Here is a 14,949-nt window from a genome sequence, read left to right as displayed (position 1 = left end):
CGTCCACATCAGGGATCCACAGTAAATGGCGCGCTACAGGATCACTTGGGGCCGGGCTTCTTGGCCAGGGACGCATTGAGGTAGCCAGCAGAGCCACTGGCCAAAATCTGTTGTTTCTGTTTTCTGCTGTTCCCCTCCCCTCTCTTCCTCCACCCATATCCCCACTAGTGTTACCCATCCCACCTTAACGGCTCCCCTTTTTTCCTTTTTTCATCAGCATGAAGTTCCAGCGTCCTTTCAAATTATTTTTCACCTCCCAGTTTCACTTAAGCCACCGCATTACCTCAAGCGCGCCCAATTGGATCTCCTCGACCAACCCGACCAACCTGACCACCGACCGCGTCACATGCTCAGGCAACAGATTCTCACCGATAACTAAAAATCAACCTTTCTCTATTAATGAATCCATGTGCATGCAACCCTCACATACCCGCTCTCAGCTACTCTGCACTCAAACAGTCACTTCCCACCTACTCCAAGGAACTCATAACAGTCATTAGGGCCCGAGCAACGATGAAGTCGGAGCAAAGGACCTGGCCTGTTTCTCGTACCTGGCTAAACAAAGTCAAGCAAATGTCCTAATCTCCATCTTAATTAGCGAGATGATTGACGTCAGGCTATCTGGGTTTCTTCACAGCTGATCCGCGCTGAAACGGTCTTGTTAATTCTAGCCAGACGTCAGTCATCTGGATAAATGCGCGCCCGCTCCTCTTCAGAAGGGATAATAATCGAGCACTGACACCACGATGTTCTAACAGTACAATGGTAAATAAACACAGAGGAACCTCTTTTTATTTCTCTAATGAGAAGCAGGAGATGATCAAGAAGGCATATGAGGAAGTCAATACTGTAGTCATTCACAGCATTACATGCTAAGGTTGCGTGTTGGTATGCGTATGAAAACTGAACGTTAGTTTTCGCCTGGGCCGCTAGCTAGCATCGCCACAGGTGAGCAAGCAAATGAATGTTTAAACTATGTTTAAACGGCATTGCAAATATTCCAAAGTTTTTGCAACATTGTTGCCGTGAACGCAACTTAAACACTTGCCCCCGCTGCGAGACATGAGCGTCGCAAATATATCAGACAAATTAAATGCGTCAGTGTTGGGAAAATGTATCGGCAAATTTGAAGTGGTTCATCACCCAAATCAATCAGATTATATTTACGAATAAATATATACTTATGAGGATATATGTACTGTATGCACGTATGAATCATGTACTATATATGTGTATATGAGTTTGAATATGTGTATGGGCGGATCAGTATGTATGTATTATTCATAATCAGAAATTCAATCAATTGAAGCAGTGAAAATCAATTGTGTGTGATTCTCTGTATTCTTATCATGAGTCCACCTTAATCATGTTCTACAATAATGATATGTATGGTGTACTAATAACACTGTCATATAATTATGAGTGCTTTCAACACATTCATAAGTTTCTTAAGAGCTAAATAAACTTAAGAACAGCGGCATGCAGCGGCATGCAGCGGCATGCAGCGGCTGATCAGCTGCGCCTGTAGAAGCTTTTTTTTAAAATAATTTCTTGCCGGCAAAATCTATATCGCCGCGTACAGGAAGTCATGATGATGTAAAGGATGGATCCTGGCGATCTGAAAGAACTCTCTCCCTATAAAACTAATATAACTAATATCGCTCCTTCATCAATGAGGAAGTGAGCTGCCGTTTTTGTCCGGTGGGAGTGTCCAGCTTATCCAGTGAATTTCAGTAAGCCTGCCCGGGAGCAGGTTTAAATTTTTGGCTGTGCTGCTATGGTGATTAATCTAAGCTTGCTTCAAGAAACCAAGAAAGCCTGACCTACGTCATCTTATCCTGACAATTAGCCCGCTAACTCAATAAGCCAGGTACGAGAAATAGGGCCCAGATGTTCTTCTAATGTTTATTATTAAGGCCCAGGCACCGACAACGTCGGTCCGGGAGGCCCCTATTGACACCGTCATGTTTATTAGGGCCCGAGCCCAGACAACCAGCGAAGGCCCTATTGAAACTGTCATGCTTATGTTCTGCAATTGAATTGCCTTTTTGGGACTTTATTAAATCCTAACACTCCCCCAAATTGACATGCATATCAGGACGGGTTAACATTTTTATATTTTAAGTGTCTTGCATTTGGATATAAAAGAATGGCTCTATAGTGCCCACTAGAAGGTTTTTTGGCCACACCCACTAATTGATTGACTAGAACTCTGTCTACTTAGATTTCCTGCCATTTTGAATTTTAAGAAAAACACATTTTTGAAAATTCCTCCGACACATTCGGTCTGATTGATACCAAATTGGCTGTGGATCATTAATGGAACAATGTCATCAAAAGTTATAAAAAGTTTGTTGATATTGCATTGTTTTTATAAGATATGGACCAATGAACCTCGAAGGAACAAGGCTTAGTACACAACTTCAAAAACACTTGGCCTATCATCACCAAATTTGTAGCATATGTCCACATCGCATCGATATTTTCATTATATTCAAACACTAGGGGTGCTGCATTAACACTTTTCTGCTTTTTTAGCAATTTTTCATCGATTTCAGGCGTTATATTCTAACGAACTTCGAACAGGATGATCTGAAGACCTTTATGATGAAAAATTATCAAAATGGTGAGTTGTCATTGACGGCCTTGACGTGGCAGCCATTACACGCCCATTGTAGCTCATGGGGATGAGTGGTCGTCCTGCAACCACAGGGTCGCAGGCTCGATCCCCAGCCTCCCCATGGGTCACATGTCAAAGTGTCCCTGAGCAAGACACCCAACCCCAAATTGCTCCCCGGGTGCCGATCAGGGCTGCCCACTGCTCCTTAATACTAAGGATGGGTCAAATGCAGAGAATACATTTCATGTATGTATGTAAAAGTATGTACTATGACAATAATCTAATTTTGTGCAGTTCACCAAGAAAGAGGAAGTTGTTGTAACTCCAAGGTACATTATCCAATATTCCCTAATTTCTTATGGATGATGCAATTGAACACAATTCCACGCAAAATTTTCCACATTATCATTCATGGTAATGGCTACTGGTAAAAGGATTTTGTGCTGAACCCGTAACAAGGACAGCTAATATGCTAAAAACAATAGAAAAGGCTGGCTGGATAAAGTCCTCATTGTAGTATTTGCAGAAAGGAGGCCATTCAAAAAGAACTTGAGCTATTACTTTCAGTGACACACGTTTTTAAGGTGGGCTACCAACTGCCTTGTACCTTTCCACACACTTGCCTATATATACTGTGATAAACTGGGCACTCTTCAGTTCTTCTCTGACTCTGTCCCACAGACTGAACCACTTTTATTTGAGAAATCAAAAAAGACTTTTCCATATTGTAATAAAGTAAGAAATTAAGAAACTTAGCATACATTCAGAGAAATAATGCCTGCAATGCAGAAAATAAGAGCACACATCACAGATGAGTGTTTCTAACCAATCAATGGGATTTAGTTTGAATCCATATGGCACAGCATTCAATGTAACTAAAAATCAAGCTAGTGGCTCTTACCTTGCCAATGTACTGGTTGTCACTTCCTGTATACTCCTCTTGGAGGAAAAACTGGTTCCACATCCAGCCTCGTCTCACTCTTTTGAGCAGATTCTGTCCTCTGACCTGTTTTTCAGTTCCCTCTTCACCAACTATCTCCATTGGCCGTCCACTCAAAGACCAAGCATCCAGGGACAGGCCAAGACAGAGCCATCCAATGCCCAGTGAGATAGTCCTCATTTCTCTGGAGGAAGTGTAGAATGTACAGGTCACAAAAGTTGTATTTTCCCAGCAGGATCACTTTGAATTGGGAGATGTTCTATCAGTCATAGTCATTCAGGTTTTGATTGACTGGTGGAAGGAGCTGAAAAAAAGGCAGAGAAACAGAAATGAGTACGTGGATGTGCTAAACATTGCAATTCTGAGGTCAACATTCAAATGGATTTCTTGGCACCTACACTGCTTGACGTAGGAGTGAATGTTATTGATAACAACAATGTTCCATTGGTAATCAAATGTATGCAAAACAAGTCGTGGTAAACAGAAAGAAGAAACTGCTTCTTTGCATTATTTAACATAACAGCACAGTGGCCTAAGGCTACCTCCACACTACTACCTTTTCATTTTAAAATGCATATCTTTTGCCGCATTTACTCCTAGTGTCCACACTACTACTTAGAACCCTAAAACTATACACGACCTTGCACGTTTGAAATGCAATGGAAAAACTCTGAAAACTCAGAGGTTGCATTGTACTGTGGAAACCAGCCAGCGTTGGGTGTGAACGTAGCATTAGAAATATCTCTGCGTTAAATGGTGCAAAACTGTGCCATAAGATCATTTGTGGGTGTGCACAGACAAGCACCAACATTGGGACACATGGGAATCATGACAGGCTCGTTGGAAGATATGTATAGCTCAGTTATGCAACTGGTTACTGGACATCAATGAATGTAGGTTGACAAGGCAACTATTTATCTGAGATAAACCAAATATTGGTTCTTGATCTAAAGATATATGCACATTGTTTTGCAACTTGGAGGCTTTTATTATTAATAACCACAAACTTTTTGTTTAGAGGATCTGTTTGCCAATGACAAAGGGCGGTGTGCTGATGATTTTGGGATTTGTAAAACTGAATATGGTACTAAAAAATGATGTTGTATCATTCGTCTGGAAAGCAAAGATCTATGTGCTCAATTGCGAATTTGGTATTTTACGTTTGACTGTTGACACTAGACGGTATGTTACTAGAGAAGAAGGTACGTGTGCCAATGTGTTGTCAAGCCAATAAAAAAGGGTTCCATTTTGTTTTCTACTGTCCTTTATACTGTGAATAGTGAAATGCTTAATTTAGTAATATATTGATATACATTTTGTAAATATGGATGATGCACATAGACTAAGATGGTGGTTTACATGTGAAACATAAATCTGCCAGTTATCTGGGGAAAACCTTACATAAGAGGAAAAAAAGCTCTTTACCGAGATAATCTGTAGATATTTATTTGGTCTTTTTCCACATGCTTTGTATAATATACAAAATACAATCTACAGTTCCAACAGTTACCCCAGTTTAGATAAGCAGACACCAACACAAACTAACTAACTGATCGATGCAGTCGTAGAGCAGCAACTCCCATTCTAGTCCAGCAACTCCTATCTGAGGTCCAATTACAGTTTTTTTTAATCAATGGAGTCTTGTGGCTTCGTAGACAGCGTAGTAACTTCTTCAGAATCTCTTTTTTGCAAATAGCTGAGTGGGTGTTTCCATAAGACAAACCTGCTTGTCTCCGTCCCCTGACCTCTTTCTCTGCTGTTGAAACTTTGCCCTATGCCTTCATCACATCCAGAATCCAATACTGAAACCGCACATCTAGAACTCTGCTGCTCTTCTTCTCCTCACCCACAAAGCCCCCCACGCCCCTCCCTGACCTGGTCCAGTGCTCCCTGCAGCCTCCACTCCTCTGATCCCGACCTCCTGTCTCCACCACTCAGGACCAAGCCCCAGACCTGGGGGGACAGTTCCTTCTTATAACTGCACCCTCCTTCTGGAGCTCTTTCCCCAAGCATGTCAGAATCAGCACCAATCTGTCCATGTTTATGTATGTGTTTAATGTTGCGTGTTGTGTATTTTTGCATGTGTTTTCCATGATGTTAAGTGTCTTGGAGTACTCTGAAAGGTGCTCTTTAAATAGAATTTATAATTATTCAATACAATTATCCAAGTACCTTGAATGAGCCATCCTATAAAAAGGGAAAAGTCAAATCAGACACCCATACAATTCCAGAGAGAGTTCTCTAAATCTCATGAACAATTTGTACACAGCTTTTTCCCAGCAGCAATGTTGCATTTGACCATTTACTATGGTTGTCTCTTCATGAACATAGTTTTCTTTTTACATGGCATTAAGACGACACATCCATGCACTTGTACTCCCGCTGCTCACCCAACATTAGTGACACACAAAGAAATATGTTTAACAAAAGCATTATTAGCAAAGGCAGAAATAACTAATAACAGCAGAGACACAGAGCATTAACCCTTCAGGGTCTTAGGCCTTTTTCTCGATTTTAATAATTTCACCTTTTAACCCTTAGAAATCTGTGACCGCGGATTCGCAGTATACGATGTCTACGTTTTGAAAATATTAATTTCTTTGCGATAATTCTGCACAAAAATAAAAATATAATTCTCAAAGATTCAGTAGAATTTCCGCTTCCGCTGCCTTCTTCCCACGAGATCCTACGAGATTTACAGCGAGATCTGAGCATCTAAACATGTCGGATGACGCATCCAGAGCTTCACTGGGAGTCAGAAGAGAAGAGGCCCAGCTAGGAGTCTACCCTGAGCCTATTTGAGTGGATGGCGGAGCTTCAGCGCCCTTATGATTCGATGCCTGCGATGAAGAGGACAACGGCAATAAAAGGGATCCATTTGGTATAAGTAAGTATATTTACTGAACTTTGCAATAGCATATTTACGTAAGTAACGGTAGCTGTAGCTAACAGAGAGCTAGCGGTGTTGAATGATGCAAATCAACTTTTGTCCCTAACACCGTTAACTTTCTTTCAGTGAACTTAGTACCACTAGTAGTGTTGGATCTCAGTGACGTTTTTGTAAGACTGTAGCTAACTTAGTTTGTTGACGTTAGCTTAGCTTAGCAACGCTAGCATGTAATTCGTGCCGCATGTCGTTTTACATGTCTAAGACTGAATGGTGCAAATCAAATATTGTCACTATATACTGACCAGTAGTGAATGTATTTTACAGAGAGGATTTACAGCAGCCAGGGTCCAGTGGACAACATGCAAACTCCCAGTCCGTCTCATCTGCTAAACAGATCACCACCGCTGGCCGGCCACAACGGCAGCCACAGAGCACATCCCGACCATATAATAATACATTTGGTTTGAGACATTTACATGTATCTTCCATTGTATTCATATATTCCACTGCTTTTGTGAACCTAAGACCTTTGGTAAAACAATTTCTAGCACCAAAACAGTTCGTCCACTGAGTAAAGCTATGTTTTCTCAAAAGATATGAAGAATATAAAAAATCAACTGTCCATTTTTCAGCTTTAGGGCCATATTATCACTTTACACAAGGTGTTTTAGGACAATGATGCCTCATTATAAAGACAGCTGAGATTGTTCTGCAATTTTTGATGTAAAACACATGGGTATCTATCTGTTTACCAGCGCATGGTCGTGTGTCGCGTCGCGCAGAGTTAAATTGAACAACTGAGCGGAGCAGAGGTGCCGTCTCTCAGTGTTGTTCTCCTCTAGTTTTTAGCTGGTTTTTAGCTGGGTAGTGTGCAGTCTATCTGACTAAAAAACAGTGTCTTTTTGCAGCGTAGGTGGGTGGGTAGGCCTTTAGGGATTTCCTGAGTGTTCATTGGGTAGGTTCACACAAAATGTCGACGGACAACTGAATTGACAAATCACGGTAAAAGGCAGAGCTCGACACAGACCGGTGAGATGATACTGACGAGGAAATATGAAAGGTAGGTGGCATGTACTCTTCACTCTCAACAACTACTCAACCATAATGTTGTGTTCCAGTTGCGGGCCGTGCATTTTCTACCTGGTCCTTCTGTGCCGTCTGATATTTATATAGTTTATATAAATATGCGCATGACGGGATGCTGCATCATTCATCAACAAGAACCAGTCACATTTAGTTATAACAAAAAATGACAAGACAATCCAACAAAACTGCGGCACTAAAACACGCACACTCAAGAGCACGAGCCAGAAGGAAAGATTCGTCACCACGCTGACCCGAGGAGACGCAATGGAAAACAGGCTGACTGCAAGGGAACCCCGGACTCTCACCCTCCACCCTGGAACCAAGCGGGGTGGAACCAAGCGGGGTGGAACCAAGCGGGGTGAGACCGTGGCAGGGTGTGTGGCGCCGCGGCACGAGTATCAGCTGCTGCTGCTGGCTGCACTATTTTAGCTCAAGTAAACAACACTGAAAATTCAGCACAAAATTTCAGCACTAAAGTCACTCTGGCCCACTGATCAATCACATGTCCAAAGCTTGTATGCGGGTGCTTTTACGTCAGCGAGAAGGCGCTCTGCTTACAATAGAGACATAGAGGTGAAATCTGATCGGATGAAAGCTCTCCTTAAAACCAGCTGCACTGGAAGCAGCGCTGCAGGCTGCAGAGAGACAGAGGAAGACAGGAGCTGTGCAATTATAAAATAAGCTATTAGGGAAAAAATATTATAATAAATGTAGTGTATTTGTGAAAAACAATTAAATTATAAAATATCTATAACTTTGTGATTCTGTTTAGGCCTGCAGCCAAGGCTTAGCTGGCCCTGAACTGTTGTTCACACTATGAGTGATTAGCAAGAAGCTACAAGTCATTTTCAATGGAAGCTGGTGACATGAAGCTATACTGACATCGGCTCTCTTCTACCATGTTTCCAGCAGCCGGCTTCAGCTCTGATACCCTGACGACCCTGCTCACCACTGCGCCACGGTCGCAGTGGTGAGCAGGGTCGTCCCTCAATCAGAGGATCGGCGGCTCGATCCCCAGCTCCGCCAGCCTGTGTCGATGTGTATTTGAGCAAGACACTTAACCCGAAATTGCTCCCATAGGTGCGCCTACGGTGTATGAATGTTAGATAGTCCTGATGTGGCACCTTGCATGGTAGCTCCTCTCATCAGTGGGCGAATGATTCCTATGTAAAGCGTCTTTGAGTATTCAGAAAAGCGCTATATAAATCAAATAATTATTATATAAACCTGTTGGACAAACTTACCAACATTGTCATAAATGTTACATGCACCTGCCAAACTGAACTGTTTGTATTACAGTCTACATAGTCACGTCATTCGCGTCGGAGATAAGCGTTTGGTTTTAGAAAGCGCTTCCCTCATGTGACATCTAGTTGCAAAAAAACAAGATGGCACCAGCCAAAAAACAAGACAGCAACCATAGACTGTGTATAAGAAATGGACGTAGTCATGTCACTCATTGGTTTGTGGACTACCGTTTTAAAGTTTAACATTTTTTAATTTGGGCCATCGCCAGAATGGGTTTTTTTTTTAGGCAATTTTGCCATTTTTTAGAGCTGATGCGGTCTGAACTTGGCCTTACGCCGCATAGTGTTGGTTCTATATTAAAACACTCTTTCAGAAGACTTTATTCAAATCCTGTCTGCAGACATATCTCTTTATCTTTTATATTTCATTGTCAGCCCTAAAATTGTCTGAACAACCTTTGTTGTACCTACAATGTATTCAGACACTGATTGTCTTGTGTGGTTTAGGACTACCTGCTGTTGCACCACATACAGCAGTGCATGCATGAATAGTTTAGTGGGAAATCTTAGGATTCTAGAACATCTGCCATATTTCTCCAGCCAGGACAAGCAAGCAAGTTATGCATTTGTCCAATCTGGGTGTAGAAAGCACTCATGGAGATGTCTGCATAAAATAGAAAACTGTCAACCCTTATTTTAAACCTCACTAATGGCATCTGTCAACATACGACTGTCAAGTACAGCACAGAAATTAAGTACTGAGTCTATTCAATTATGTTGTGGTGAGACTCAAGCAGCACAGCACAGAGAGCGTTCCATGGCCGAGCTAGCCTGTATGAGTTGAAATAGTCCAAACGGTAGTGAGACTGTTATTAAAGCAGTCAGGATTCCTACAGCAGTCTCACCCGGTTCAGAACAGCAGCACAGCCCAACATCGTGCTTCCTCTCCGATCTACCTTCTCGTCTTGAAAAACGGTGATAAATGTTCATGACCTTCAGGTGACATCACAGGACCTCCTCTTCTGTCGCCTCCCTCTCGTACTTCTCCTGATGCATGGCTGTGGATATGTGTGTGTGTGTGTGTGTGTGTGTGTGTGCGCCTCTGCATTTGTCTGTGGTGCCACCTTGCAGACAGCCACTGAGACCTCTGACAACTCCCAGAGGCCTGATAAGCCTAAATTTAGACCAATTAGAGGTGAAAAAAGGAGAACCACCGAGCAGCTTCTGTGTGTGTGTGTGTGTGTGTGTGTGTGTGTGTGTGTGTGTGTGTGTGTGTGTCTGTGTGTGTGTGTGCGTGTGTGTGAGAGAGAGAGGGAGAGAGAGAAGTACATACCCAGCCACCCCTTTCACAATAGACCAGCGATCTGAAGCCAGCCAACAGCATCCACAACATCTGTCCAGTTTTCACACACACTTATGCTGTCTCTCCCTCAGACACACACAGACACTCTCACGTTGGTCAAAATTCCCAATCCCTGGTCCTTGGGAGTGTGAAGTCTCATTACGAATAAACCCTAAACGTCACCATAAGTTTTTAAAGAGGGAACTTTTTCAGCAACATTAACCAGCATTGACCCTTTAAAGGTTTACAGTCATGCTAGCATGGCCCTATGGAAAGACATGGCCCTATGAAAAGACAGGGGGTATATTAAGTCAGTAGGATTAATCCTTTAGAGATCAATAATGTCTGAAGCAAATGTCATGAAAATCCATAGAATAATTGTTGAGAAGTCCCTCTGGATCAGAGTGCTTGACTGACTGACGCATCAACAAAGCCAAACCTCTGCTGTGGCTAAGACATAAGACCAGAGGTGTCAAAAGTATTCACATTCATTACTCAAGTAGAAGTATAGATACTAGGGTTTAAAAATACTTCTGTAAAAGTAGAAGTTTACTTCAGTAAAAGTGTAAAAGTACTGGTAAACTACTTAAAACTATAAAAGTAAAAGTAATGTAAGGGGATTTTTTTTCCAGTAAGGACAAACTCTTAAGGGGCTTATAGTGCACTACCCCACCTCCCCCAAAACAATCATTTTTATAAAGGCCATAATGACTATAATGTTTTAAAATGTTATGTTGAAAAATGTGGGATGCACTAGGCTACCCGTTTCAGCTGCATATATGCCCATTTAAAATGATCACATTTTATTACAATGCAAATACATTAAAGTACCATATGTGAACTACGGAGCATTAACATGCGTTTCATTGAGCGGAAGACATGATAACTAGTTGCCTATAAGTATTGTAATAGTGCAAAATAGGTGGCGGCGGCGACTCCGACACAAACACTTAAAGCTGTGGTTCTCAAACTTTTTCTGTAAATAACATAATTGTGTGACTCATCTGTGCTTTTATAAGTAACAGAATAAAGACAATTGCAATCACTTTCAAGTAAATCAGATTGCCCCATCAGACAATGTTTTGTGCAAGTTCTATCTGTGCAAAAAATAAAATATTTAGTTACTACTAAATAGCTCATTGTGGAAAACAATAAGCTTTTAATTTTTTTTGCCAAACAAAACAGAATGAGTGCAGATATGTGAGCCATCAGGTTGTATCAGTATTAGTGGCTGCAGTGAGCTGCTTTCCTCTACACATATGTTATAAACGGGGTTGTAGATTTGATACGACCTCTCTCAATTCATGCTCAATATTGAGCTTAGATCTGTTTTTTTATTTTGAGAAACAAAACAGCAGGAAAAGACGAGCTCACGGAGACTTCTGGCAAAACGGCAAAAAAAATTGCGTTGAGTCGCGCAAGCGTAACCTGTTAACGGCGTACCGTAACCATTTACCCGAAAGTACAGGCATTTGTCCATGTATTTATTAATGACTTAGTTTTATATCCGTGTACTTTATACGTTTGTAATATGTGAAGCCAGCAGCTCATTGTTGGTAGAAGACACGAGCACTTTGGCTCGTTTCACCTGGAGCAGGAGAGCTGCTCCGGGTTCAGAGAGCTGCTCCGGTGCGAGGAGAACTCCGGTTGTTCCTCACAGGAGAGCTGCTGTTGCCATCTTCACCCTGGTAGCGTTTAAAACGCAGATATAGCGGCCTGCTTTACACGCGACATATTTTTCGACGCTCTCTGTCCGCTGGTGTGTGTGCTCAGTGCTCACCTGTGTGCGCGCGCACGTATCTGTGCTCAACGGGGCGGAGAGGTTTTTTGTGTGTGTGTTTTTGAACGATGACAAGCCGGAATGAAAACAAACCAAAATGAAATAGTAACGAGGCTATTTTTAAAATGTAGGGAGTAGAAAGTACAGATATTTGCGTGAAAATGTAAGAAGATGTATGAAATGTAGAAGTAAAAAGTCATCTACTCCAAATACTCCAGTAAAGTATTGATACCCACAATTTCTAAAGTAAGTAAGTAAAGTAACAAAGTATTTGTACTTCGTTACTTGACACCTCTGCATAAGACCATCTATTTCAAGTCAGATTGTGGTATAGACTCAAGCATTTCTTATTCATGTTTATTGCAGAATATCATTCTGGATCTTTCTAGAACCTTTCAACTGAATTTGAGAGATGCTGACGACTAGCTCTCTGTAGTTCAAAGCTGAGGAATTTGGATAAAACGTCATATAAGTCTGTGCTCCTGGACTTCAAACAGACATCGTCAGTTTGTGGTAAACACTCAAGCATTTCTTATTCATGTTTAACACTGAGGTTACACTTTGCTAATCATCTGTTGTGTACACTTAGATACTGGAGTAAAGTATTTTTGGTTCCATTAACAGTAGCTTTATCTTGGTCAGTTTGGTCAATACTTTTTTGAAGGAAGTCCTTCAGAGCAAAGAATTACTGAAATGTCTTTTAAAACTCTTGCCAAGTTATTATCAACTAGTTGGCAGTATCTTAACATGAATCCCATGAAAAATGTAAAATTAAAATGTGTAAAGTGTGTATCTCCCAATACCTTCTGACTTCTGTGGCACCCAGCTCCAAGCCTGTTAGTTCCCATTTTGCCAAGGTTTTTAATTTTTTTTGGCCATGTTTTTACTTTTAATTGACAGTGAAAGTAGAGAGAGACAGGACATGTGAGGAAAGAGAGAAGGGGAATGACATGAAGCAAATGGTCCGGCCAACCATGAATCAAAGCGAGGACTTGCTGCTAGTGGTTTGTACCGTAACCACTGGGGTACTGGGTCCCCAAATGTGTATTTAGAGTATATACTCTAAATACTAAACTACATGCAGAAAATAATATAGTTTCCCTTATCCTTTAATAAGCAACGGTCTCAACTTCAAAAGACATGCAGCTGTTGTTTTTTGATGGGGCAAAACCTACTTAGCTTCATTAATGAGACTTCAGTTAACCTGAAACAACTGTTAGCTAGCTAATTTAAGTTAAGCAGGTTTGTTCCTTTACCATGTATATCCATTATTAGTGTTGATATAAAACATGTTCTGTGTGCAAATCACATGTGTGAAGACAATAACAGCTAGCTAATATGGATTCATTATAGAAACAGATTGATCGCTAATGGCCCAATCACTGTTTAAAGGATGAAGCTTAAACCAAAACGGGACATTCCTTTAGTTGCTTGGTCGAGACAGCAAAGTCAAATGTTGACATTTATCCTTTTATCCACATGAACCAATGACCTCCGTTGTAGCTGCCAATGGGCAGATTACATCATATTAAGGCCCTATACGAGCGAGCCACTACTGGCCAGGCAAAGAAAAGCGAGATGCATCATGTAATTTATCGTCATGATTTATTCATGATATATTGATTGTTATTAATCATTTTTTTGTGTATGCCCATGGTAAACAGGCTAAAACAAGAAAAGGTCACAGATGACTTGACTGGACAGTTTCATACAAATACATGTCTGATGGTTACAAGGAAACCTACAATTTCTAACCATGTGGAGTGAAGTCAGTCTTAGAGTGCCCAACAAGAGTTTTACAACTTTTTGAAAGATATTGCTTCTGTAATAGCTGATCTCGATGAATACAATACAATAATGGTTAAGGTACATACTGGGCCAGCCACCACATCAGCAATACCAGCTACTCATCATTTCATTGTATCAGGTAGTCAGATCAATAATACTAATCATTTCATTGAATCAGGTAGTCAGATCAATAATACTAACACATCAATATACACACAGAGTGCATAGACACACACACACAGGAGCAATGATCTTTGTATATGAAGGGCAGCTAGTGTGGGTACGGTGGGTTATCCGCTGGCCATCATACCTCCTGACTCTGTTCATCCAGACTCATGAGTCTGAGTAGCATGGTCATTGTGTGAGGGAACAAAGAGGAATTAAATGAAAATAACATGAAACTAACTATAAATTAATCTTCCAGCCCAGATAGTATCTCCTTTACGCTGTTTTTCCTACGCATAAAAGTAGTAAACATGTAGTAATTTGGCACCGAAGGTTTGAGTGGGGAGATATAGGCAAATATATTTAGCTTATTTGCTCAAACTCAAACTAAACTTAACCTAAACCAAAGTTTAGCTGACATTGAAAGTTCCATTGATAACATTGATAACATTTAGCCACTAGATGTCCATTCTCCCTCTCCAGTACCGTTGTCTCTGCAAGGAGTGGGCATCTTTACTCATCGTAGGCTACGGCTATGTTTGTATCAGGGTTTGACAGGACAGGTGGAAATTCCTAAAGTAAACAGACTTGAAGAGACTACACATTGTGCGTGTTAGCTCACCCTATGTAGTATGTAACTGAACTGGGCAGAGCCATGGCCGAACACTGCAGGGGTCAAAACACAAGCTGTGCCTTGTACGCATATGCGCATACAAGGGGTGAGCTGAGATTTTTCCTACGCCAGATGTTTAATGTGCTGAGTGACAGATTAAATCATTCCAGAGAGCCTATCTGTAAAGACAGGGCTCCCAGGATATTCTGTCCTTCCTCAGTAGAGCAGTGAGTCAAAGCCACTCATGGCTAGGGATATAGCACTGCCCACAGCTGTTGCTACTCCCTCCATCCGATATCTGTAACCATGCAGGGTCGTCGGGGCTGGAGTGGATACCAGCTGACATTGGGCGAAGGCAAGGTTCACCCTGGACAGCTCGCCAGGCTATCACAAGGCTGACACATAGAGACAGACCACCATTTGTGCGGAGAACCCGGCAAGAACACATGCTGACACTATGGCTGTTGATAGTTGTTGT

The 14,949-nt window shown here is 41.5% G+C and overlaps 1 protein-coding gene across 1 annotated transcript in view; it reads right to left on the bottom strand.

Moving 5' to 3' along the window:
* The window catches only part of LOC306735997 (cadherin-6-like), a gene marked incomplete at both ends in the record, with an annotated part of 38,195 nt that extends 34,455 nt beyond the window's left edge, over window positions 1–3,740 (bottom strand). The window contains one exon of the mRNA XM_079217575.1: window positions 3,522–3,740. Within this exon, the coding sequence (XP_079073701.1) occupies window positions 3,522–3,740 (219 nt within the window). The remainder of the gene's footprint in view (window positions 1–3,521) is intronic.
* Window positions 3,741–14,949: the final 11,209 nt, after the last annotated feature.

This window comes from Taurulus bubalis (genome assembly GCF_910589615.1).
Source record: "Taurulus bubalis genome assembly, chromosome: 1".
In the NCBI taxonomy this organism is placed as follows: Eukaryota; Metazoa; Chordata; class Actinopteri; order Perciformes; family Cottidae; genus Taurulus; species Taurulus bubalis.
This window is presented reverse-complemented; position numbering and strand designations above follow the sequence as displayed.